Source organism: Manacus vitellinus, unplaced genomic scaffold (assembly GCF_001715985.3).
Source record: "Manacus vitellinus isolate BGI_N305 unplaced genomic scaffold, ASM171598v3 scaffold_1_pilon, whole genome shotgun sequence".
NCBI lineage: Eukaryota > Metazoa > Chordata > Aves > Passeriformes > Pipridae > Manacus > Manacus vitellinus.
The window spans coordinates 54,235,382-54,262,053 of record NW_021939396.1 but is presented as its reverse complement, the minus strand read 5'-3'; the positions used below and the strand labels follow the sequence as shown (position 1 = coordinate 54,262,053).

The 26,672-nt window shown below is 36.6% G+C and overlaps 1 protein-coding gene across 2 annotated transcripts in view; it reads right to left on the bottom strand.

The window, feature by feature from the left end:
* CDH7 (cadherin 7) overlaps positions 1-26,672 on the bottom strand; it is an 84,315-nt gene that overhangs the window by 18,335 nt on the left and 39,308 nt on the right. The window contains exons 3-7 of one of the 2 annotated variants that reach the window (XM_018081989.3): positions 25,339-25,633; positions 17,921-18,040; positions 15,166-15,333; positions 13,760-13,947; positions 393-646 (exon numbers count right to left, since the gene is read on the bottom strand). In XM_018081989.3, the coding sequence (XP_017937478.1) occupies positions 393-646; positions 13,760-13,947; positions 15,166-15,333; positions 17,921-18,040; positions 25,339-25,633 (1,025 nt within the window). The remainder of the gene's footprint in view (positions 1-392; positions 647-13,759; positions 13,948-15,165; positions 15,334-17,920; positions 18,041-25,338; positions 25,634-26,672) is intronic. The other variant, XM_029959361.1, reaches the window with a different exon arrangement.

Genomic DNA, 26,672 nt, shown 5'->3' with positions numbered 1-26,672 from the left:
TTCACACACATACACACACACACACACATACATGTGTATCATAATTTTTTATCTTGGTTGATTTAAGAGAACATTACTCCTTAAAGATAATAACAGGCTTTTCCTAACTTTAGGGAAAAATAAATACGAGCAGTATTTTGTTTTTTTTCCCTTGGAATCCTGAAACTATATCTTCTCTTCTTTTTTTCACGGAGATTTAAATACATATTTTTTTCAAAGGTTCTGTAGTTCAGGATATAAAAGTCCAAACCATGCAAACTCATAGAAAACCTCAATCTCCCTCTCCAAGGGAACAAAGCTTACTAATTGATTCAGCGTAACCAAAGACCCTCCCACCACAAAATGAACAACTTCAATACAAAGGTTAAATAAATAAGACATCTTACAATTACCTGACAGGACTATTTGAGGCATCTGGATCATGGGCTGCTACAGTTCCAATGATAGTGCCAACCTTTGCTGCTTCAGACACCACCATGGAGTACAAACGTGAAGTAAACACAGGTGGCTCATCAACATCTTCTACAATTATCTTCACTGTTGTCATGTCACTGAAGGGTCCCAGACTCAGGAAACGAGGATCAATATGCATATTGGCTGCTTCTATCCTCAGGGTATAGCTTGTCTTAGCTTCAAAATCCAGCTCCTACGCAGGTAAAGTTGTTTGGAAATTTTATTATCCAGTGAAGTTGACAAAAAACTGTTTCACTTACAACTTTTAGTAAGTACAAAATGAACTTTGCCATTTGTATACAACCAGCAGTTTCAACTGACAAAGCACAGTTGCTGGCTCATTTTTTAGTTTTCTCAAAACACTATTTGCAGTGTCTCACTAATGAATATTCCCCAATGACTTTAATGGTAAAGATAGTTTACCTTGTGAATGAAATAATTCTCTGAAATAATGCCATACTTTCTATGACTTCTTTGAGGACCAAATTCTCACCTTTATTTCACCAGTGTGAATGAATACTTTGTTTTGTCTTTTTAATATTTTATCTAAGATCATGGTAAATACTATGTGCCACAGTACCCAGACATAAGAACTCAATATAATATTCACAGGTTATTTACAAGTGAAAGCATCTTGTTCAGAAAACTGTAAGTAAGATTTTTTTTGGTTTTGGTGTTTTGGGGGGTTTTTTGCATAGCATTGGGATTAACTAAATAATTGTTACTCCAAGTTCTGTATAAATTTGTGTAGAAAATATGGTTATTGCTTAAATGACATTGCTTATAAACTTTTTATATAAGTTGATAATACTTAGTATTGAGATGCAGCCTGAAGATTGTTCTCTTTTGTTTTGCTTCTTAAGCAAAATGTACATTATTTTTTTACACCTTCCTTCTGCATTAATTTTCTTTAATGAAATTTGTCCTAGTTAGAACAGCTGGGCCCAGTTCATCACTGTATGGGTGTAACCCAAAACTGTGTATTCAATAGCCTTCCATGCCATTTCCCTGAAAGTGTTATCAATAGACCATTTACACCATCTGCCCAGAGCAGCCTGAGTCCTCTGGCTATAAACTGGGTGTTAAGAGGCCTGCAAGATAGGAGGGTGCTCCTGTCCTCACATCCATTGTGGAACTCCCCACCCTGAGGGAGGTACTGGGCATTCCTGCCTGAACTGGAGGATATGTAATCTTGGGGTCTTGGGACTTTTTTAACCACTCGTGGGATCCAGAGGAAGACTGCAGATCACCGCTCTCAACCACCACTCTTGACGAGACTGCAACAGCACCTCACCAACAGGTTTTCCCCTCTCCTTTTACTTTGGACTCAGGGGGGGCAAAGAACACCACTTTGTTCATGCCCCAGGGTGCTGGGTTATACATTTGGGTTTTGTGGGTTAAAATCAATTGTTTGTCTGTATAATCGCACCTATTGCATTATTTTATTAAATTGTTATTCTGACTTATAATCTCTCTTTTGAGTTGGGTTCATTTTCCCTGTTGGTTTACCTTTAAACCAGCAAAAAATTACAGTTTCTTTTCAAATAAATACTGCATTAGAATCAAAAATTACCCTAAAACTAGAGAGATATCTGCAATCTGGAGGACAGTCTCATAAAGAAGATTATTTTAGAGGCAAAAAATCATCTTGGCTCATAAGCAATTACTGAAAGAAAGCATCAAGTTAATATTACAACCATTTACCCCATATCTATAGTCTTAGTTTGTCAGCTTGCACCAACATTCAGCTAACTATTCCTTTTCAATTCCAAGTTTAATCATTAAGAACAATAGCAAAAGACCCAAACACTTCTAAAGCTGCAGTCTGGTTACTCAACTATAATTCCAAGTCTATAAAACAGATTAAAAATGGTTTTCTGCAGTTCTGCTACTGAATACATCAGAGGGATCTGAGATGTGCTTGCAAATTAATCTGCCAGCATCTGCAAAACATTCCAGTATTCGCTCAAAGGAGCAGCAGAGGTGAAACACACATCTGTTGACCTACAAGGACCTACATTCTCCATCAAGTTACAGTAGGATAAATCCCAAATGAGCATCCTAAAGTCAGAGATTATGCTGATGCTATAATACAGCTGTAAACAGTCTAGATTTAAATATGAAAAATGAACTGCAGCACATCATACTCAGAAAGGCACTGAACTTTTACAAACTCTGTGTGGCAGCAAAAGGCTTCTCTGAATGGGAATACATGTGATCCTCACATTATGCAAGTGCTTACTTCTTGCATTGAATCACATCTGTAGTATCCATAGCTCTCTAAAACAGATATGCCACAAAAGAAAGTTTGTCTGGATACTGGTCACTATACTGGATACAATTAGTATTTAATACTAAAGTGTGTTTAATATTTTTTTATTTTCACTCTGGTTTGTATTTAAAGTACAATATATATGTTATGAAACAAACCCCATTGCCATAATGCAAATGTAATGTGATGTTAGGATGATGAAAAATGTCTCAGAAACTATATTCTATAGTGATAACAATTGATAACTGATATGACCAGACGAGCAGCGAGGTTAAAGAGAAGACAACCAAGCACACAAATATCTTAAGACTCCACGTTTTCCCATAAAAGCAAACTATTAACTAAAGAAATGATAACCTGAAAAATGTCAAAGACAAAAGGCCAATATTTGTTGAATTAAAAAAGAAACCACTCATGCCTCAAAAAACCCCCAAACCACCAAGCCTTTAGCAAATAGTATATTTTCAGTCAGAATGTACAAAAGTATGTAGTGGAGAAGGGAAAGCTAATTTATTCTCATTAATCAGTGATATCTGTTGAAATTGAGTGATTGAGATTACAGTGATACGTAATTAAATACATGGAAATACATCCTGAGACTGCAGACAAGATATCTCCTTCTGATATACTAATGTCAACAGCACAGTCATTCTAAGTAAAAAAGAATAAGAAAATTCTGTTTTGATAGACAAAGTCATACAGCACAATATAGGTAGCTGGACAAATTATATAACTTCTAATTTTCATAGACAAGCAAAATAATGAAGAAATATTATTTTACTTAATTTTAAGATACTTCTATGTTTCTATAATGATTAAAGAAGACTAAATTAGAACTTTATTAACTGAAATAATAAAAATGTAGTTTTTATGTGAATGTTTATCATGAGGGCTGAGATGCACTTTTAAATAATCATATTTCATTCTTGTAATAAAAAAAGAGAACACTCTTCATTTGACTGGATTACAGGAGTTTTAGACTAGTAGGGAATACATGAAAAATACAATTTGATTAGAAAAGTATTTCCTCACAGAGAAGGATGCAAAACTATCAATGGTGTAGATTCATATTCTAAATAGCCTTCCTTAATAAGAGCAGGTTTAATCTTAAACTTAGCTGTATACATCTAAGAAATACACCATGATGTCCTTAGTGTGATTGTACCAAAATTCTTCCAGGAAAAAAATCAGCTGGTCTAGTTATGAATGCCTGTTTTTCACCAGTCATTAGTAATGGAGTATCAGTAATTGGAAGAAGTAAACATCTGCTCTCAGCAACATGTATCCTGCCCTAGGATTTACTCAGATATCTTCTGGTACCCAATGCTGCTGACAGTATCCAAAAACTATAAGGATCCTTGTTAATGAAACATGAATAAAGAAATTAAAAAATTCTAACTTATGTACATACACAGTGGAGAACAGCTGGTGTTTAGAAAAAGGTAAGTATGGATTGGCAAAGGAATTTTACAATATCTAGTGTTATTGTGTTATGCAGTGGCAGTGATGTTATTTTACTTCAGTTCTTTGTAGCAGAGCCTGTCTCTTGTGGGGTGTGGCAATGTCTACAAAACCTACAGTCATCATCTTCAATCTATTTCTACAAGATACACAATCTCAGATCCTGTGGTGAATACAGAGGTATCAGGTTTTAAGGTAGAATATACTCTGGAAAACAAACAGAACCCCTAAGGTATGATTAATATGCAAGAGCTCTTGACCTGGTGGAAATGTTTCAACATTTCTTACACAATATAATTAAGACATTACACGCTACAAACACTAATGAAAGACTGAGAAAATGAACTGAAAAGATTTTTAATTCTTCTTATCTAATTATCACTGACATCTGTTAACAGACAGCACTATTTAACTGGCCTTCGGATCATGCCTTTATTATTTCCTGCTACAAAAAAAGGCACAGGATTCCAATAATGGAACACCAGCTTAACTGACTACAAATCACTACATCAGTGCTGAAGGTTAAATGGACGATGTATACTTCAGTCCTTCAGTACAGTGAATAGAGCTTGACAGCTTCATTAATATCTGTGCATTAATATTATCTGATTGGATCTTGTGCAGGATCCATTAATCTTTCCTTTTGTGAACTCTGTTGGTTTTATTAGTTTTTCCTTTTAAGGGGTAAGAATTTTATACTCTCTAAAGAAAATTACAAAACAAGTCTTCTATATTACAGAGGCTGAATATGAAGTTACAACTCATGGAAAGCTCATTTTTGTAATTTTCATTTTTATTTAATGGTAACTTTGTAATAAGGTACTTTTTAGGGGTGAAAATCCCATTTTTAAACTCAGTTGAGGTTTTATATTGAAAACTGCAGTACATCAAACAAATGCACACCATCTCTCAAAGGAATCATGGAAACCTCATGTTCTTACATTGTAAACTCTGATACAGAATTGAAAGAAAAATTTCCAGCAGGAAAAAATGTTAACAGTAATGGAAAGATAGCTTTTCACTCAAAAGCTTATGCACAAACCCTCTCCCCTCCCATTTTATAATTGCCAGTATTGCTTTTAGAATGAACTCAGGTTTTAAAATAATCTCTTAGCAGTCACTGTCTATCAGAAAGTACTTCGCAACGCTATTTTCACATCTTTTCCTTTAACATTCAAATTGGTTGGTGATATTGGTGGTTGGGCTGTGCACTGGGGGGGAGAAATGAAGGCAAAGTGAGCAAGAACTGTACCATGGGAAATCTTAATGCTTGTCACTTGCTGGAGCAAGACATTACATTCCTCTCTCTACAGAGTCTTCAGGCTTTTTTTGATCTTTTTTTTCCTCTTAAGTCCACTAAAATCTCTCCATAGACTTCCAAATGACTTGAATCAGATTTCATAACATTTCAAAAAGTCACATATGATACATAAAATAAAAATATATCTTACAACCTATTTTATTACTAAATTACCATTGCTACTTTAAGCACCAAGTATTTGATAAAGTTGTAGGTGGATAAAGAGCATCAGGTTTTTTATCTTAAGATGCTTTGCTACTAAGTTATTTCTATTACTGAAGTCTAACCATAGCCTGCAACTTTGCGAATAAAGGGAAATCTGTACTTATATGACGCCCTTTTTAGTATACTATTCTTAGGAACAGTGCTTTGGAAAACACAGAAAATAAGGTTTTGTGTATGCAGTTTGCTTAGAAAGTGAAACCAAGACTACATTCATGTGTATTACGATCAGAATTCTGTGAACAGTCAAATTCACTTCAAAATTGTACACACGTAGGTTTGCATGGATACTTCAGAATTTGTTGTATTAAATGACTGAATCATCATTCACTTCCATAAATGTTTCTTCAATTCTAAGATTGCTACTGCAGAGACAAATCTGACACATTTTTTAAAACTCCAATATATGCAGAAAAATTACACATTTTCTCCAAACAGCCTCACCACTGTGAAATCGAGCTATGCAAATCATGTGAGTCCTTTACTAGCAGAGCACTGATAGCAGAGTGTAAATTACAAATGAAACCACAGGAAGGAATTGATCCTACTCTACAGATGGAGAACTGAGTCACAGTGTGAACCGAGAAAAAATTTTCAAACACTTCTAAGAAATACAAATGCCCGATTCCTTTTCAAAACCTGTACAATACTTCTTTTGGGATATTTTGTTTCTTGATCTTTTTCTGCAAAGGTCATTTAAGATGGATATTTTCCTTAATCAAGCTTGAAGGTAACTTACACATCTAGTTTAGTTTAACTTCTGAATTGGCAGACCATGGCTTTGACAGGTGCACTGTTCGCTGGGTTCAAAACTGGCTGGCTCATCAGGCCCAGACAGTGGCAGTGAATGGTGCTACATCCACTGGGTCTCCAGTCACTAGTGGAGTTCCCCAGGGCTTGGTGTTGTGACCAATCCTGTTTAATACCTTTATAAATAATTTGGATGAGGAGATCGAATGCACCCACAGTAAGTTCATGGATGACACTAAGTTGGGTGGCAGTGTTGATCTACTGGAGGGTAAGACAACTCTGCAGAGGGACCTGGACAGGGTGGATCAGTGGGTTGAGGTCAATTGTATGAGGTTCAACAAAGCTGAGTCCTGCACTTGGGTCACAACAACCCCATGCAGCACTACAAGCTTGGGAAAGAATGGCTGGAAAGTGGTCTGGCTTTCCCAAAAATGACCTGGGGTGCTGGTTGACAGCCAGCTGAACATGATCCAGCAGTGTGTACAGGTGACCTAGAAGGTCACCTGGAGTGGCATTCTGGCTTGTGAAAACAGCGTGGCCAGCAGGACCAGGGAAGGGATTGCTGATTGCTCCCCTTTACTCACCACAGGGGTCTGCACCTCAAGTACTGTGTTCAATTTTGGGCATCTCACTATAAGAAAAACAATGAGGTGTTCTCTGGAGCATGTCCAGAGAATGGCAGTGGAGCTGGTGAATGGTCTAGAGAGTAAGTCATATGAGTACTGGCTAAAGGAGTGGCTGGGGTTGTTCAACCAGGAGAAAAGGAGGCTCAGAGGAGAACTTATCGTTCTCTACAACTACCACAACCTTGTGCCAAGAGAGATTCAGGTTGGACATCATGAAAAGGCTGAGGTTTGACATCATCATCACTGAAAGGGTGGTTAAGCATTGAAACAGGCTGCCCAGGGAGGCTGTAGAGTCACGATCCCTGGAGATGTTCAAGAAACAACTGGATGTGGCACTAGCTGACATGGCTGTGTTTGGTCAAAGGCTGGACTTGATGATCTTCCCAAGGTTAAGGTCTTTTCCAACCTTAATTATTCTAATGTATGATCTCTATTCTATTCTATTCTGTTCTATTCTGTGATTCATTACAGAGACTGCCTACAGTTTGGAGAATAGCCAAACTCTCACATTATTTCCAACATCAGAATTGTAGCACAAAGTTTGAGAAGATGGCATCTTTAGACTGCTCTGTAAAGGATAAAAATAGAGTTTTCCTCTGTTTCATCTGACAAGTGAAAATTTTTCATTTATTTATTAGTATTTTTAACAAAAGAGAAAGTGGGTAAATAAAAAATGGGAAGACTTCCACAGGAACTTGAAACTACTGGGTAACAAATTGTTTGAATATAGTAGGTTACAGGAAAAAAAAAACATTAGCTTTCCCACCACTTTCCCACTCTTCCTTTAAGCTGAAAATATCTGTTATGGGTTCCATTCACTTGTTTATACCAAATTCTGAAGAAAGAAGAAGAAAGACAAGGAAGAAGAAACACAAAGTTTGTCTTCTAGCATTTTTTTATATCCTACTGCACCTTGGAAATAGAGAATAGCATATTAAAAACAACTTAAACCCTTTTATATATTGTCCTAGACACATGCTGGATACATTTTTTTGCATATGAATTCAGTTCATGCATTGCAGAAGAGGGTAGGTTTTGGTTTTTAGTGCAACTAACCAAGTAAATGGTTCAGTAGTGTTTCTGTCATTAGGTGAACTTCTAGTTTCGCTGATCTCACAAAATAAAAATTCTACCCAGACATAACCTGCTGTTATTATATAAGTCATAAATTCACGAAAAAATTAGCCCTTGTCCCAAGTATTTTGAAAAAGTTGTATGGGTTTGTTTCTTTGGGAGTTTTATTGTTGTTTTGTTTAGTTTAGAGTGAACTTGAGCAACTTCCTGGAATATGTGAATTTCACATCTCATTCATTTTATCCTAATTCAAAAATCATAACCAGGACAAAAGGAAGTAAGGTGTGATGACCATATGAAAAACAATATAGCAGCAAACACTGTAATGATACAGCATGCATGCTTCTTCGTTGTGCTGCATAAAATAGTACAATCCAATTCTTTACTCCTTGGAAGGATAAAGATCAAGGAGAAAAACACACAGAGAAAGCATTCCTCCCTTGTCTGATTCCATGTGGTCAAGGGAGTTATTGCAAGAGTACCAGACTACAATCAAAAAGTTACTTTGAACTGAGGTTTAGATCAGTAGCTAATATATACTGACACTAGGTAAGAACAGTACTAGCATGTTGAGGAACCTGGAATCCCCAGTCCTTTCATGGCTATAAAAACTATGAGCAGAACTACCAGTACTATCCAGAAAACAACACTGTAGAAAACAACACTTTTCTCAAAGTGTTGAGAAAAACCCATTCTCAATAGACTGTGCAAGCCAAAGAGATATCTGGATTTAGCAATGCAGAAGAGATATAAATAAGGAAAGAATACTCTCCATATATTTCTATGAATATCACTGTGTAGTAGTTTGGTCTAGGCCTTCCTTGGTGACCAGTTTGTAACCAAGGAAGGGTCCAGATTTACCCAGCATTCCCTACGATTTTTAGGTAAGCCAGGCTATAAGAAGAAAGAAGGAGAGGCCTTCGCTCTCTTTCCTTCCGGCGGCTTGGAGGTGCAGGTTCCCTGCTGTTGAGTCTGCCGTGTTGGGGAGCGAGGCCTGGTAAGGCCTTGCCGACCTTGGGAGGCAGAGGTTGCCGGCGATTGTTCCAGAGCGACTTTCGGTTGTCCCAAGGAGAGTAGTGAGATATTTCTTTGCTAACTCTTTTAGTTGCTAGATATTGGGCTACTAATTGAGATATATATATATATTTGATTTTGGTTTTGTTCCTTTTCCCTTCCCCCTTCCCGTTCCCTTGTGAAATTGTATATATATTTCAATTGTATATAACTGTAACATAAGTGTAAATATATTTATATATATACTGCTTTAGCTGTCTCTCTCGTTTCAGTTTTTCTTGATTGTTTTTCTCCCTCTTCTCCCTGAGGTTTTGGGGGTAAGGTTGTGGTAAGGTTTGGCAGGGAGCCAGCTTCCAACCATATCACCCTGTTAGAGTAAAATCACAATTTTTTTTTTCTGCTGACTTTCGATGTTTTGAAGTCTCTGTGTCATAGGGTGCAGAGAAGAAATGTGTTTATATGTGCATAGAAAACAATCCAAACCAACCCAAAAATTAAACACACCCAAATCTTATTCACCAATTTTGTCACCTTTCAAACCAATATATGTGCAAGTACATCATACACAAGTAATCTTGAGATATACTTAATCATGTAACATTTTTATATTTCTAATGTCACGAAACCTGGTATCTCTCTGTTTAAAACCAAATAACTTTCCTACAATTTTTGCTCATTCTTGGGTATTTTCTTTCATATTCCATCCACTTGGAGCATAAAAAACCTGCTTTGCTCAGTGAATTCTTAAATATCACTTCTCACAATTTTTTTTCTTTCTTACAAAAACTCTTTTTATTTAATACTTCTTATGTGTTAAAAGAAGTGTTAGTTTTTAGTGAGGAAGTCAACTTTTCAAAAGCGGTTATCCTTCTAAAAGCAGAATGAAAAATCCTCAGTTCATGTGGAACTCGGATAATCAGGTGCCAAACTTTATCCACAACACCCAGCACAAAAATGAATGGAGCAGTGCTTTCAGCTGCTCACAGTTAACTGCTGGTGATTTTCATGCCCAGCCTGCTGAGCTTTATGTACAATTGCAGCAAAAGTATGCAAAGCTAGCGCATCCATTTGCATTTAGAACCAAAGCGTGCCTTTTCAGAAGTCTTTGCCTTGGCATTTTACTGCTTGATGTGTACACAGACATGTCATCTGAGCATATAAATACAAGTTGAAAAGGATGGGCATGCATTTTGAGGCTGAGCTGTTTCTCAATACCTCAGCTAATTTCAGGGCATGAAAAGGAGAGAGGTAATTGCACTCATAGGAGTACAGAACATCATGTGCTGGACAGTAAAATGTTTAGGCAGATTTCAGGCTACAGACTTAATTTCTTCCCTGATTTACTACCAACGAGCACACATTACCATGCAGGGATAACCCTTGCCTGGCTCCATAGTGATCTGGCAGGTAAGACTCCGTAGTTGAAGCCCATTTAACCTGCATACACTGTTATTAATGGTCTTCTGTGTATTTGTTCTCCAGAGAAGAACAAGTTGCCCGGTAGCCACCGTGCTTGAGCTCTTCACTTACTACTCTCCTAGACAATATTTTCTGTGGGGTTGGCAGGGAGGGTCCTTCAGCCCTGGGCAAGACACTCAGTTCTCTGGAGTCAAAATGAAGAGCTAAGGACATCCAAAGGTTTGAGAGGTGCCCCTCAGCATGAGGACTTGCTTTTGGGTATGGCAGAGTGTATTGAGTCTGGATGCAGTGCAGTTAATTTTCCACACAGCAGCCCCCCACAGTGCTGCACTTTGTATTGGTAGCTGGGAAGGTGTTGACAACACACCACTTTTTTGGCCACTGCCAAGCAGCGCTGGCACAGCACCAGCACTGTCTCTCCAACATTCCCCACACACACCATCGTGGGAGGAGAAACAGTCAGGACAACTGATCCAAACTGACCAAAGGGATATTCCATGCCATAGGCTGTCTGCTCAGATATAAAAGCTAAGGGAAATGAGGGGGGGGAGGGAAGGGGCATTCATTATTTACAGCATTTGCCTTCTGAAGCAACTGATACACGAAGTGAAGCCCTACTTCCCTGTAAGTAGCTGGACATCACCGTAAGGAATAAGATCTTCTGTATTTTTTCCCTTGTTTGGTGTGCATGTGACCTTCACTTTTGCTTTTGTAAACTGCCCTTATCTTGACCCACAATGTTTTTTCCACCTTATTTTCTACCCCCCTCCCCAAGTGGGGCATGATAGAGAGACTGGGTGGGCACCTAGCACCCAGCCAAGGTCAATCCACTGCACAGGATAAAGTGAATTAATAATAGCAGGAAAACTGGTGAAAAGTTCTAATGATGGACAGAAAAAAAATCTCAGTTCTTATGTCAAAATATAGCAGCATCTAGGTTTAAAGATTATTAACAAAATGGATCATTTCATCAGGTCAACAATTTTTAACCTTTTTAATGTAGTTCAATAGCTATTTCACAGAGCATTTCTTAGGACAAATGTTCAGTACTGAAAAGTCCAGTTCGGCTCCCCAGCTAAAGTTATTACAGAAATAATAAATGGCAATTATTTGGTCCACTGTACAGCACTGTAATCAGGATGTGCCAGGAACAAACACCATGACTACAAAAGTATACTAAAAATTAAAGTGAACTCACCAGTTCTCAAATTAGATCACTGACGACCCTGACTGATTCAGTGTTGGTTACTGAGGCACTAGTAAATGCTCTCCCTCTAGGATAGGCAAATTTCTCTCAAATCTTTGGTCAAAAATCTTAAACGAGCAAACTGAAGATGCCACATTGAATTTGGCTGTTGAATAGAGACTAGATAACTTTTCATCACTTGTAGTTCAAACATACAAGTTTTAAATACAAAAGGTAGTACAGTTTGCAAGAAGCCTAAGATGGGTGTTTTTGCCTTGAAAAAAGATAATTCACATTACACATATTAGAGCCTGATCTAATATGCATGTTCACGATGCTGAACATACTCCATTTGTTGTGACGTGTGGATTCTTATTAGTTCTCAACAGTTATTAAAGGCATCAGAGAACTAGCCCATTGCTTTGCAACATCATGCAGTTTTAGCTTCTTTCAAAGGAGATATGTTACTGAAGTTTTGTTTTAGAAAGGAATTGATGCACCAGAGAAGGGGGAAAAAAACCAATAAAACAAGACAAAAAATTCCACAACTGATAGGTGAAGGTTACAAAAATTAAAGAGTAAATAGGGAAGAAAAATTCATTACAGAATCATATCAAGTACAAAGGTTAAGTCCTCGTTTAGGAACATAATCACATATATTCTAAAACACCAAGTGATTCCCACATTTTAGGGGTATTAAATTGCTGAGGAATACATCCAGTACAGGCAGCTAGGATGGTGGCAGCTGCAGATTTAGCTCTAGGTGGCTGGAGCTCCGGGCAAGAGGCCGTGAAATGCGGACCCTTTGCAGAACAAAGGTCACAGGAGTCTGTGGCCCAACAGGGGACTGAACACTCAGAGACATGGCAGGGGCTGAGAACCTCGGACCTTACTGGGCTTAGACCTGGGAGGGGATAAAAGCCCAGGCGTGCCTTTGTTCACAGTCCCTCCTCGGAGGCACCAGCTCGAGCTGCTATTTTGTTACTGTTATTGCACCAAAATGAAATCATTTTAAGGATCTGGATGCCTGACACACTGCTATAGGAAACCTGGGGTCGAGCTAATAAGGAAACCCGGTCTGACTGTGTGAGCATGGGGTGTGTAGCTGTGAATGGGCTTTGGTCCCAGCTCAGGTGGTGCAAGTGTCATGGCCTGAGTGGCTCCTGGATGGCGAGACAGGGAATTTTCCTTAAAATTGCTCTACCAGAGTTTGTCCATAGATTTGGTATTGTCATTGCCAAGCGCTCACACATTCAGAGTAGGAAATTATTTAAGAGATTCTTCTACAGTGTTGCATTTTTTTTCCTGTTTGCAAAAATTGAATTTTCTTGAAAAATATTTCAACACGTTTTTATTTTTTTAGAGGGTAGTCTAAAATGTGTTGCAGGAAGGTAAGAAAGTTGGTTTAATATTTTTATATAAAAACGATTTTTCAATTTTAAAAGGTTACTTTTTTAACTGTACATACAGAGAACTATGAAGAAAAAATATTTATTTAATTTTTTCAGTTTTTTAAAAATAATATTTTTAATAATATATGAACCTGTAAAACAACTATTTTCACTATTACATAATTTAAAAGTTAGATGTGGTTCTGAATAGAACCACATCAATCAAAGACAATTAGATAATTATTTTTAAACTTAATTTTGGGATATGTTTCTTATTTGGAGCTTGCATTTTCACTGTGAAATATATTTTTGTATTTTCTCTTTAATACAAAGACAAATGAGACTAAAGCTTATATTCCCATCCAAATACAGGCGCTTTAAAAAAATCCTCATCAAAAAATAAAAAGCACAATATTTTTCAATGTAACTCATTAAAACCCTCAAAATCATACAGTGGAGCCAAGATGAAATATACCAATGGAAAAAACCTTTACAGCAGACAAGACTCTTAAAAAGAAAAACCCATATTCTCATTACCTGCCCTCATCTTGCAGAGATCCAAATAGAATTGGTGGATAAAATCAGACTCACCTTCTGAATTGTTATGATTCCCTCTTGAGTGTCTTTGTCGACAGAAATTTTGAATACTCCCAAACCATCACCATCCACAATCTTATACTCCATTTCAGCGTTAGGTCCCACATCTGCATCTGCAGCTTTTATTCTGGCCACCACAGAAGCCACTGGCAAAGACTCTGGGACATTATATTGATATGATCCTGTGAAATTTAAAAATTTAGTGAATTCAGAGTCTTCTGAGGCTGAAGGCAAAAATCTAGCTTTCTTAAATTTACTTTCCTTTAAATCATGTGCCTGAATATTTACTCAGGCTACAAGAATATATGCTTCAGTTTTGAAACTGAATTGCCCTTTTTGCTAGGTTCTCTTTGTGACAGACTCTTCCTTAAGTACTATAGGCATAATTTCTTCATGTGACAAGAGAGGTATAACATAAAGATGCAAAAATGATAATGCAGAGAATGTTTTGTTTTCAAAAGAAGAGGAAAGTAAACTAATATCAATATAAAATCTTATCATTTTATACCTGTGTATCTTGATTAGGTAGTTTGCAATCTGAACATCACTAGAAACTGATACATATTCATTTCTTTAACAGCAAGTGCATCAACTTGAAAATTGCAGCTTCTTTATTCAAGTACCAAATGATATATATGCTGTCAAAAGGGTATCTGAGTGTAGTCTGTAGCCAATAACACCCTCACCTTCAAAAATAACTTCACTTATTCTCTTATTATTTCTAGCAGTTGGTGGCTTGAAATAGCAGGAAATCTATTACGTACAGATCTATTTTTTCATTTTTGGAGGTGAGGCTCGAGTTGATGTGAATATATTCCTCACATTATTTTAATTCTACTTTAAGAATTATGGTTTTTTTATTTAAAAAAAGAACCCTAGACAGAATGCTATGAATAAACTGTGCTCTTCAGATTTGAGCATACAACTGTGTGCTCCTTTCTTTGGTTAGGAGGAGAGACACCTTGGTCAAAGAAAGCAAATAGAGGGAAGGTGACTTTCCAGCTCTTTTGTGATTAACTCTTTAGGAAACACTGTAAGCATATGAGAAATCCTGTTAAAATGTCAAAGGAATATGAAGGATTAAAAGTCAAATTAAAGAATCCTGAAGTCTAACTGGCAAGAGCTCAATATCGATTAAGATATCTATTTTTTGCTCTTCTTTTTCATAGAGAGGAATGTCCCTGCTGTACAGCACTTCTTTTCAACTGATCCGATACACATTAGGGAAAGAAAAAAGATGTAATAATGGTAATAATAATTATTATAACTTGTGGTCAGTGATTCTCAAAGTACTTAACATGGAAACTAAGCACTTTTTGTTTAGAAATAGCAAGGTGTGTAAAGAAAATAGCAATGTTCAGGAATAATATTACAAGTTATGTATTTACAAAGCAACTTACTGCGTGGAAAGCGGGGTGGGTTGTCATTAACATCAGTCAGGGTGACAGTTACAGATGTGGTCCCTGATAATCCACCATTCTGCCCTACCATGTCCTTTGCTTGAATAACTAACAGGTATTGGTCCTTGGCTTCTCTATCCATATTCGGAAGGGCAGTCTTGATAACACCTGCAGTAAGACAAGGTGTCAATGGCTGCACAAGCAAATATGCTACTGTGAAAGCTGAGTTTGCCTTTAGAAGGTAACAGCAGATCAATGATAGCAACAAGAGTGGAATGAATTAATTTCAACACTAATATCACAGGGTTTGACTAGGAGTCGAACTGACATACTATAAGCTTATTTTAAGCAGTCACCAAAACCCACCAGTTTTTATTTAGCACTAGATTCACTGCGTAATGATGTGCATAACTGTGTTTTCCAAATAACATCTCCCTGAACTAGACTTCATAATGTCTTGGGTAACACTCCCTTCCTTGGAAGATGTCCTTTTCTGTATTTGATTTCCTACTCTTTTAGAGTTAGGAAGAACAGAATATTCTGCATTAATTTTTAACATTCCAAGGTAAAGATTCATTTAATGATGTTTTGAATAGTCATTCACCACAATAACTCTTACTAATACTGATATCATGCCACACTTTGCAGATATATGAAATTGTCTTATTTTTCCATATATTTGATTTAACAATACCCACTTCTAAATCATTAGCATAATCAAGAGAATTTTTATTTATTAATGGAAATATTGTGATATCTGAAGTAGTTTTTGTTATATCCATTTGATGATCTGCACACGATTTGTAATTAATTGATTTGAAATGAAAACTGGAAGAAAATTCCATGTTTCATCCTTTCAGTTATGCTGATATAGAGCAAAAAATAAATATGCCCTCTCAAAATATGATGATTTTATGAATATTTCATGCTCAGTACACAGTACAGCTGCTAACTCTGATTTCCAGAGAGGCAGCCGTTTACTCCACCAGCACTTAGTGTCAGCAGTGAAGGAAACATAAACAAACTAAATAAAGAAGAGGCACATTGGGACACATATCTCTTCATCTGCTATTTGTTGAATGTTTAGTTAGAGTTTTATTTCTTCCCTTACGAATGCAGGACTTGCCATTAATCACCTCTGTGTTGAAACATTTATGTCACAAGCAGAACTGTCTGGCATTATTTCACCCATTTTACAAGACATGTTAAAATACAATTAATATACAATTTCATAGAGTTATTGTTTCTACGTTGCTTTTCCTGGTCTGCTTGTTTTTCTATCACAGTTAAATTACCAGGCAATATTACCCAATCATTTGGAAGACAACTGTCAAGAACAAAGGAAATTGGAGTATTACATCAAAGAGAAATGTATGCAAACATTTCAGTCTGAATTCATCAAGATTTTGACTTAGCAGAAACTACCGTATTACTGTTCAAGGGCTGACTGCATTCACTGTGGCAATACACGTTGTACATACATATACATGGAGAGAGAAACAGAGAGAAAACCACTATAAATCATACTCATTGGAGGGAGAAAGGTAGTGCTATGTATACCTGCTGAGCATGGACCTGTTGCAATATGAAGATAACTATAGTACTTTTTTTCTGCAAACTTAGATGTTGCTAAATTGAGTGTGGCTTTTTGGTCATAGCATTGGGACACAGGTCTGATTCACATCAAAGACTATTTATAATAAAAAGGGTAAATACTTTTTTTTCTCTTTTGTCTCAATTTGGCTATTTCCAAAATGAAGATTGTAATTCTTCTCCTTGCTGGTGTAAGTGAAGGCTCAGGCACTAAACTGAATTAAGCAAAGCGAGAACCTATTTTCCTGCTTTATGAAATGATACAGCAGAATGGGCAATGTTTACTAAAGCAACAAAAGATTAAAAATTGCATCTTGTCGTGACTTAAAAATATTCAAAAAATTTCATGAAAATTGTAAAAGCAAAATTTCACCAGTAATTTATTTTGTAAGTGGCAGCAAAATGTGGTATCAGATAAAGATAGGAAGCACAGTGTTTTCTTCTTCAAATTAATATATAGATTCATTTCCCACAACAAAACTTCAGTTTAAAAAGTAGAATGAAGAGGTAATCGTGCCGTAAATCTGTTATGGAAATCTGACTGTGTGACATTTAGATATTTCTAAGACAAACATCTGCAAAAAACCTGTTCACAGAATCACCGAATATGCTGACTCAGAAGAGACCCACAAGGATCATTAAGGCCAACTCTTAACCCTGCACAGGACCATCCCCAAGAGTCACACCATGTGCCTGAGAGTATTGTCCAAATGCTTCTTGAACTCTGTCAGTCTTGGTGCTGTGACCACTTCCCCAGGGAGCCTGTTCCAGTGCCTGACCACCCTCTGGGTGAAGAACCTCTTTCTAATATCCAACCCAAAACTCCCCTGAGAAAACTTCAGCCATTCCCTTCGGTCCTGTCACTGGTCACCACAGTTCACAGTATCTTGAAATTTTCATTGATCAGAGAGATGGCAACAGGCAGCAGACCAGGCAGCTGGTAGATTGACAAGATAAGAAATTCCATTCCAGCAAAGTCTGTTTATTACATAGCTCAGATGTATGGTTTTCATAATCTATTCTAAAGAATAAGAGATTAAAAGATCAACAAAATCCAAATGTATTCAATTAACCAAGAGGTCATATTAGTAAGTTCCTAGCAAGTTTTAATGCACATTTTCTTTTTTCTAAGCATTTCTGCAAAGAGTTTATGGAAAGTTACCTGTTTTCGGCTCCACAGAGAAGTAAGGTTGTCCTTGCAATATACTGTAGACCACTCGAGCACTGTTGCCGTAAGTAGGATCATCCGCATCAGTGGCTGTCACTTGAACCACAGAGGTCCCTGTAAAATGTTCAAAGGACCATCATACATGAACTATCAAAAAATATGGACTTCAGTTACTCAATATGCTGTTCCAATATATATCTGGAACAGTGTGAGGTGGCTTTTTCACAACTGTTCATCATTTCCACGCTGACTCAGCTTGGTGTATAAAGTTCTCTTCGCAAACTAGTATTATCAGCTATTACAGAATTCCTTCTTCCCAAATAATCTCAGCCTTTGACTCACAATAATAAAAAAAATCTCACCCAGGAGCTCCCCCTCTCTATCTCTGCCTTTGGTTGATGGAGGATATGAGAGCAATATTTCTGTAATGATGGTGATGCCTGAAATCTGTTTGAGTATGAAATATAGTAATAATTTCCCTTTTAAGAGAAGTCTGCATGCTGAAATTGTAATGAATCATTAGAAATTCAAACATACATACATATACATGTTTTATACATTTTGATAACTGTACACAAAATTAATGTTAGCCTACAAAATTATTTATTGTTTCATAAAGAGATGGATGAAGAGTTTCTGTTTCAGCTCAGAGAAAAACTGGTGAAAAGTCCTTTAAAAGGTACTAATTTCCTTCAATAATATGAAATACTTGAGTATCAGCTGTGGTAATAACCTAGTGCATAAAGATTCCTTAAGAAAGAAATGTCTCTATGTTGACAGGAATAAGAAAGCAAAATGTCTAACTGGCTAGCAAGTAGGGTATATTTTGTGAAAACCTCATTCTGCATCCAGTTTCTATTCATTATGTTCTCCACATCAGTTCCCATTTGTTTTGTTCTATACAACAGCTTCCATGATGTATGCTGAGAGCAGAATAAAACAACACCTGGGAGCCAGGGCCTTGGCCATGGTCACCACCCTTTGATAGCCAGAAAGGATTATTTTTTCTCACTGACAGATTGTTTGGAACATTCAGACCTTCCATTCAACAGCCCAGGGACCCATTTGGAGGTTAGATTGCAAATTAATATTGTAGCAATTTGGCAGATGCTCAGTAAAGGTCTTCAAGACAGGATCAGATTGCTTCACAGACTGGATTTAGACACAAGATTAGAGAGAAGCGTTTGTTAAAGACAGTGTTCATTTTCTGAAAGAACACATTTTTGACATGTGAAAATGAGAGTAGCAAGTCTTGAAATCTCTTTTTAAGAACAAACTGCAATAGCAAGTGTCCAGGGTGAACTTAACCTAAGTTGTATTCTGGTCAGTTTTATTTGGATTTTTTCAGGAAATAGTGGGAGAAAGTCTGAAATTCTTCCTATCTGATCCCCCATCCATTTACCTCAGCTTTTCAGTTCTCAGTTCCGTAGAGCATCATAAACGGATCCTGGGACTAGGCTGAAGGTTTGGAGAGAGGATTAAGTGCAGCTCTCCATAAAATGGAACAGGATGGGACCTACTTGAAAGAATTCTGACTAGAAATGGTCAGTCATAAAATAACTTTATTCACTTAGGTTATGGCCTAGCTGACCTGCATTCCTGATCTCTATTCCTGAAGTATCCATGACAAAGTAGTATGATTGCAATTCTATTTAAATGCAATTTTTCTCTCTTGTGGCCTGTCTGATATTTTCGGACAGGGAAAAGGTTATTCTGAACCTGAAATTTCACATGCAACTATTAAGTAGATGGAAAGTTTAAAAAGAAAATTGGTAGTTAATCCATCAAGTCATTTATCAGTTATGGGACTTAAAATACATCAATTTTCTGTTCACCAGTAACTAAGAGCTTTGATTCAGTATGTCAAACTGATTTTACAGATTACTCTATAATGTAATTTCATACAGGGACCTATTTTAAACTTGCAAGAGTCTCTCCAGCTTTTGAGAACAAGGGTATCATAATGACTATTTGACATCCTGTGTTCTTTGTGAAAGCCAGGATTACCACATTTACACAGACCCTAAGCCCTGCCAATGAAGCTTACAACATCTGCAAATATTGGCAAAAGAGCTTATAAACCTCACACAAGTTACGTCTTTGCTCCCTTCTCTTGCTGCTTTCAAGGACTCCAGACCAATACAAGATCAAAGAAAGTACAAGCTCTGCAATCTCAGCACAGACATTTTGGAAATGCTGCAAGCTTAGAAGTGCTTGTTTGCTGTAAAAATATATTGATGTAGCAAACAAACCCTCTACATTCCATGAGATGAATAAAGCCATTATCTGAATCTAATTGTCTCTCTTCTAGAACACATGGATCCTTTAGAAAAGGGTGGTTTTTAGGTAGAAATTCTAACACCAAGTCTTTCTGCTATAATTCCACTTGAGTGTAATCAGTAACTAAAAAACAATGACATTTTTCTAGTCCCTTTATGCTAATCAACTTCTCTTAAATCTCAATGGGTGAAAGATCTTAAAAAAACCCAAAGAACAAAAAAACTGTTGTTGTCATTATTTCTTTACTAATTGCACACAAAAAAATTTGACCTTCTGAGAGGCTGAGAGTCCCATGATGAGAGGAAGATTTCTGCACAATATATTTTTTGAAAAGAATATGAAAGATAACATTCTTACTATGTGAAAAGTCCTACGTGTAGGAAATCAGTTCCAAGGAAACCTAATGCACAGAAAGATCTGTATGTGAAGATTTCAAGAGATTTTTCCAGAGGAAGCAGACTGCTCTTGAAGAACAGGAATTCCTTCAGAGGATGATCATTGCAACACACAGTTGTCCTAATCTTTCTGCAGTGGATTGATATCAAATTCGAATACTTACTTTCCTTTGAAAAAAAATGACCCAGAAAGCTGTAGGGATACTCATGGACAGTAATTAAACCTATAGTTTGAGGAAAAATGGGTAGTTGCATCATAGTTCCAACTTCACCATCTTAGAAGAGTTTGTGCTCCTGCACTGAAATTGTCTTCCTTCAATTAGTGAAAAATTTGCCGTACCTTTTAACACAGACAGTCAGCTGCCATTTATGCATCCAAGATTAGGACTCACAGGTAACATAGGCAATCAACAAATGACACCACTTCATCTAACAAAACTAGTGTGCCAGTAAATCTTATTTATGTCAGCATTGTTCAGAGCCCTAGAGTGTAAGTGTAGACAGGACACTAATGCCACCCCACACACTCATTAGTGACTTATTATAAATTGCAACTTCACAACTAGAACTTTAAATATTACTTACAATTTGTGTATCTGACATGGGTTGAAAAGATAAATAGGGGTTATTTATTTTAAAACTGTCTTTTCCTCTTAGATGTGGATTCCTCTACAAATATTTTTCTCTACAAGTATGTTTCTAATGAAACTTGAATAAAAGTTCATTAAAAAGAATTCTACATGTAGCAACTTCAAAAATTTTTCAGCAATTGTAGCAAATACTGAGGAAAAATCTGTGCTGCTTAAAAGTGTTTCCTGTACTTCTTCTTTTGATACTAGCTAGTAACACACTGAATTCCATGTGGGTGGCACAGAGTTCTGATTTTATTTTCCAGAATGTTTAAGACAATTTTTTACCTACACTTTAATATATATTGGTAGATATTACAAAATCACAGTAATCTCAGAATGTGACTTATTTATTCTGATATTAGGGCAAAAGGAAGGGAAGACATTTGCAGAGAGGACCTTGAATTTAGAATGTTATCTGTAGTTTAATTTACCGAGGTCAAGACTAACAAATGTTCCTGACCTGGTGCAGAGACCAACCTTTCCAGGGACAGTATCAGATAAAGCTAGTTGTTGAAGTTCATTTTGAGTTGGCGATCCTTCAAAGGGATTTCTGAATCTCTGAATGTATTGTTTTAGAAACCTCTGCAGAGTTTTTCAAAAAGCTTGCTAGTACCTTGTGTGTATTTTATCATCTTTAAAAAGATTTTTTATAAGAAATGCTTGTATGACTTCTGTTTTAACATTGGTGAGAACATTTATGGGAAAAATGGTTCCTAAAACTAGATGCATATTAACAGATGCATAATTCTGAAACAGCCTAAACCCTTATCAATTGAATTTTAGCCATATTAACAAATAAAAAATAGACCTTTAAAGGAAGTCAGTTATTAAAGATAATAACTGATATCAATTAATGATGTGTAATACATATAACACAAACCAAAGGCATCACACTTCTACATGGTATCAGCTGCTACCAGGAACACTAAACACCTTTACTATAACGTTATCCATAATTCCTGCTTAATCCTTACATACAACAATCTAGCCTGGTTCTACACAATACCATCTGGTATTTCTGTGCTTCTGCCACTGGCCTAACCCACCGCTGATGCAGCAACACCTCCACGGCCTTTCCCCTCCAGGAGTGTGAAGGGGGACAGACAGAATCCTCTTCACCTCCTCTTTTCCCTCCCAGAGCCTTCACTCTGGGACAAGGATCAAGTCGGGTCTCAGACAAGCAGCAAGGTCTCCAAATGCACTACATACTTGTATCAAAAATTTAAGCATGACACAATGTTTTTGCTTTCTTTTCCTTTTCTTTGTTATAAAATTCAAATGTTTCTATCCATCTCAATCAGGGATAATAAACGTGGCATGTTGTGCTGGGTAACAAGCAAAGCTGCTGATATGGTTGGAGAGTAGAAAATATTAAACAAGTAAAACTATGTTGGGTATTAGAATTTTCATCCCCACTTCTCTTGGCTGTAAGTCAAACAGACCAGTATCTCACATCAGCTATTTTTCTGGTGAACATCACAGAAACATACTTTGAACTATAATTTGCAATCTTTTTGTTTAAAATATAATATTGCTGGATTTAAGTAAGAGATGCAGTTAAAAAAAAAAAAAGGTTTTATGATTTTCAGATAAGCCATATCTTTAGGGTTTTTGCTATGAACAGATTTACAAGCCATCAAGATATTTACCCTACCCAGAATATTCAATATAATTGAGCCTGATCCAAATATAATTTGAACCCAACCCAAAGTCATTTCAAACAACAGAAAAGATTGACTTCAATTAGCCTTAGATAATGTCCTAAAATATTTGTCAAGTAAAATACAGAATCATTATACTTGCATAACCAGCCTGTAGGTTAAAGGTTATAGTTTTCATAGCTTTATAGTTAATTTGGGTTTATAATCCTGTGATCTCTTTCATTTCCTTTAATATCCAATTAAAAATCCTTGTCATGGATATAATTTTAAGCAAAATAGGAGAGAGATACTTTGTATCTCCTTAATATTTAATGAATGCTCTAAGTGATTAATTAAAAATTATGTTATATGAATAAACTATGAATTGCTATAACTATGTAAGACAAGTGCGACAAAGGCATTTCATGGTAATCCTTAATTCTGTAACAATGCAATATTCAGTAGTTGTGTGATACTAACCATGAAGATGTTTAAAATCTGCAGTTTCAGGAAGGTCATGAACAAGAAACTGCTCTTAGTTGACACAAATCTCACAGAGTGCACAATCTGAGTTCATAATTTTGCACAACATTTCACCTAATTTGGAAATATATTTGGTGTTGTATGGTCCATATGGGAGATAATTCTTTTTACTCATTTATAAGGCAAAGATTCAACAAAATATGCAAAAGTAGCTCATTTTGAAGAACAGTCCTTATGTTTTCCCCTGCACACAGTGCACTCCTCACAGATATATTTCCAAAATATTTTTGGAACAAATGGAGCATGGGTAGGGACAGAGGCATGGATTTGTATGTGTAGGTAAATCTCATATATCTGTACGAGTTGTCCATACATCAGTATGCCAGTGTAAGAAAGGACAGAAGTAACTCATGCAAAAGAGAAATATGGAGATAATTGCTTTTCAGGGCATAAGACAAAAATGAAAAATAATCTAACAACTGCTGCATGCTACATCTTAAATAATCTAATTCTAAAATAAAACAGCAACTTTATTTAAAAAAACAAAGATATATCCTAACACAACATATTTTTGAAGTGCTGACTATTTAGGTTTTACAGTCTCAGATTATCTCTGTTTTTTCAAAGTTCAGAAATAAAAAGTTCTCAGCAAAGTATGACGACTTCAGGTACTTCCTGTTACTCCACAGAAGCTGTGGTGTCTATGTCTATCTTTCTTTCAAGGCTGCTATTGCCTCTTCAGCCATCCACATAGCGTTTGAGTGACAATGAATACCAAGCATCAGTGAGAAACAGTGTCAAAGTTCACTGCTTAGTAGAATAAATGTACAGGAAACTTATAAGCAATATTTTACTTATCTCCCATTGACTCCTAAGCTGAGTTTCGAATACAAAAACAATGTTGACTACTAATTGCTGCAGGGCACTAAGGTAGGGAATATTCTTTTTCTCTCTCTAGATCCAATTTAGATGCATTGTTTAACGTTCAAAAACACAGGAGATCATATTGAGGAAACTACAGAAAAATTTATATGTGCAGACTTACTGTAAGAGTATCAAATTTTAATATGGTTTAAAATCAGTCAAGCAAAGAAAATCTTTATTTCAATCACCATATGACTCTCTTAAGCTAAAGTGAGCCTTCACATGTACATATTTCCACTGAATTTTTTGATTAAGTTCTGCTTTTTTTTTTTTCTTCATTCTTGCATTTATAATTTCATGTTAAGATAAAATTTACCAAAATATCTCTAGGTCAAGCCTTAATCTGGTTTGAAAGAGTCAGCTTTCAAAGGAACAGTGGCACCTGACAACCAATGAGCATTGGGTCCCTTTAAAGTGGATTTGACGCTGGAATTCTTCCCTAATTCAAACTCAGGAAAAATCAGTATTTCTCATTTTCCAACAGAGGGTCTGAAGTCTCTAAAACCCATTCTTCTCTCACTCCATTGGAACTTTGAAACTATCTCAAGTTGTACCCCAATACCTGCTGCTTGCATGTATTTCCCAGAAAATGGGATTTCAGCATTAGAAAAAAAATACTCAGTAAGCTATTGCTGATACATGCAACACTTTCCAAAAAAATAATGCTAAGCACTAGCAGGAATTTGAATAGTTTGTTATGAACAGACCTTATCTGAACAAAATTATATATTATCACCTCTGAGTACCATAACATAGGTGTGAAACTTATTACTGTTAATGGGAATTATAAAACAAAGCCTCTGGGCACTGGAATGGGAAAGACACCATAAAACGGTTATCTGAATCCTTACATAGCAATTTGAGTTTCACAATATTTTTGAAAGGCTAAATACTTAATCTAGCATGTTATTTCCAGTTAAGTCTTGAAATATCTAACTGTTGCAGGTGCCTCATAGATAATTAAGTAGCTGAGTGTGATACAGTAAAAAATAATGAAACTTTTAAAAAGGCAATAGGAACAAATTTCCCACAACACCAACAGTGTATTTTGCACTTACCCACAGGAGACATCTCAGGAACTCCAGCAGTGTAGGGACCATCCAGAAATTTTGGTTCATTGTCATTGATGTCCTGAATCTTAATGACGAACTCAGACTCTGGTTCCACAGGTTTATTAGTCAGCCTATCTAGTGCTTGTGCTCGGAGCGTATAGTAGGCCTGCTCTTCTCGATCCAGCCTCTTTGTAGCATGAATATCCCCCGTGTTCTCATCAATAATGAAAATGGAACTTGCCCCTTCGCCTGACAAGATGTATTTGATGGAACCATCTCCTTTATCAACATCAGAGTGAAGCTGGTGAAAAATTGATGAGAGATGAGATTAACTTACAAGAGGTTCAGTGGCATGGAGATATGTAAAAATAATTCTTATGTTGAGCAGTAGTACATGAAATTTCCTTGTTCTTGGAAAGATAAGCTGAATGTTTATCATGCACAGTCTGTGAGGGACCATTAGAACCTGTCAATTTGATCTTTTAAGCAAGAAAATTTCATTCTTTCCTGCAAACAGTCTCATTTCCTTACAACCTTCTCATGCCAGAGTATTATATAGCCACATGCATGCACAGATATGATCATAACCGGGACTTTATTCCTCTCTGAATTTAACTATGTTGTTTGTTTCAGCTTATTATCTTACTGAAGGGTGAGACTTCAAACAAATGTCACTATAAACCTAATGTCAGTGTGTGTTTGCTGCTGTGTGTGTTTACAGTTTTCTCAGTGTTTACTGTGTTGAGCAGTAAAACATATCAAATGTTCCTCATAAGGGAAGCAGAGGGGCAAGTACTCTTCTTTTTGCTCTTGTGACCAGTGACAGGACTCAAGGAAATGGCATGAAGTGGAGTTGGACGATGTTTAGGTTGGATATCAGGAAAACACTTTTCACCCAGAGGGTGGTTGAGAGCAGGAACAGACTCCCCAGGGAAGTGATCACAGCATCAAGCCAGTCTGAGATCAAGAAGCATTTGAACAATGCTCTCAGGCACATGGTGTGACTCTTGGGGATGGTCCTGCGCAGGACCAGGATAGTCCTGATGGGTTCCTTCCAACTCAGCATATTCTATGAATCTACAAAATGAAATTAAATGCATTGGTTGATAAATTGCTCACTGCTATCTGATGGGCCGGTAACTTCACTTCTTCACTTCCATATCTTGCTTTTCACTATCTGAGAATGCAGAGTCTGAGAAAGACCAAGCTGTCCAAACTACAACAGCATTGAAAGCTAGGTATAGTTTCCCTGGGACTACTTATAGCAGGCACATAACAAATATACCTCAGTAGGTCAAAACATATCTTCCATTAGAATGGCAAGACCGATTTACAGAAAG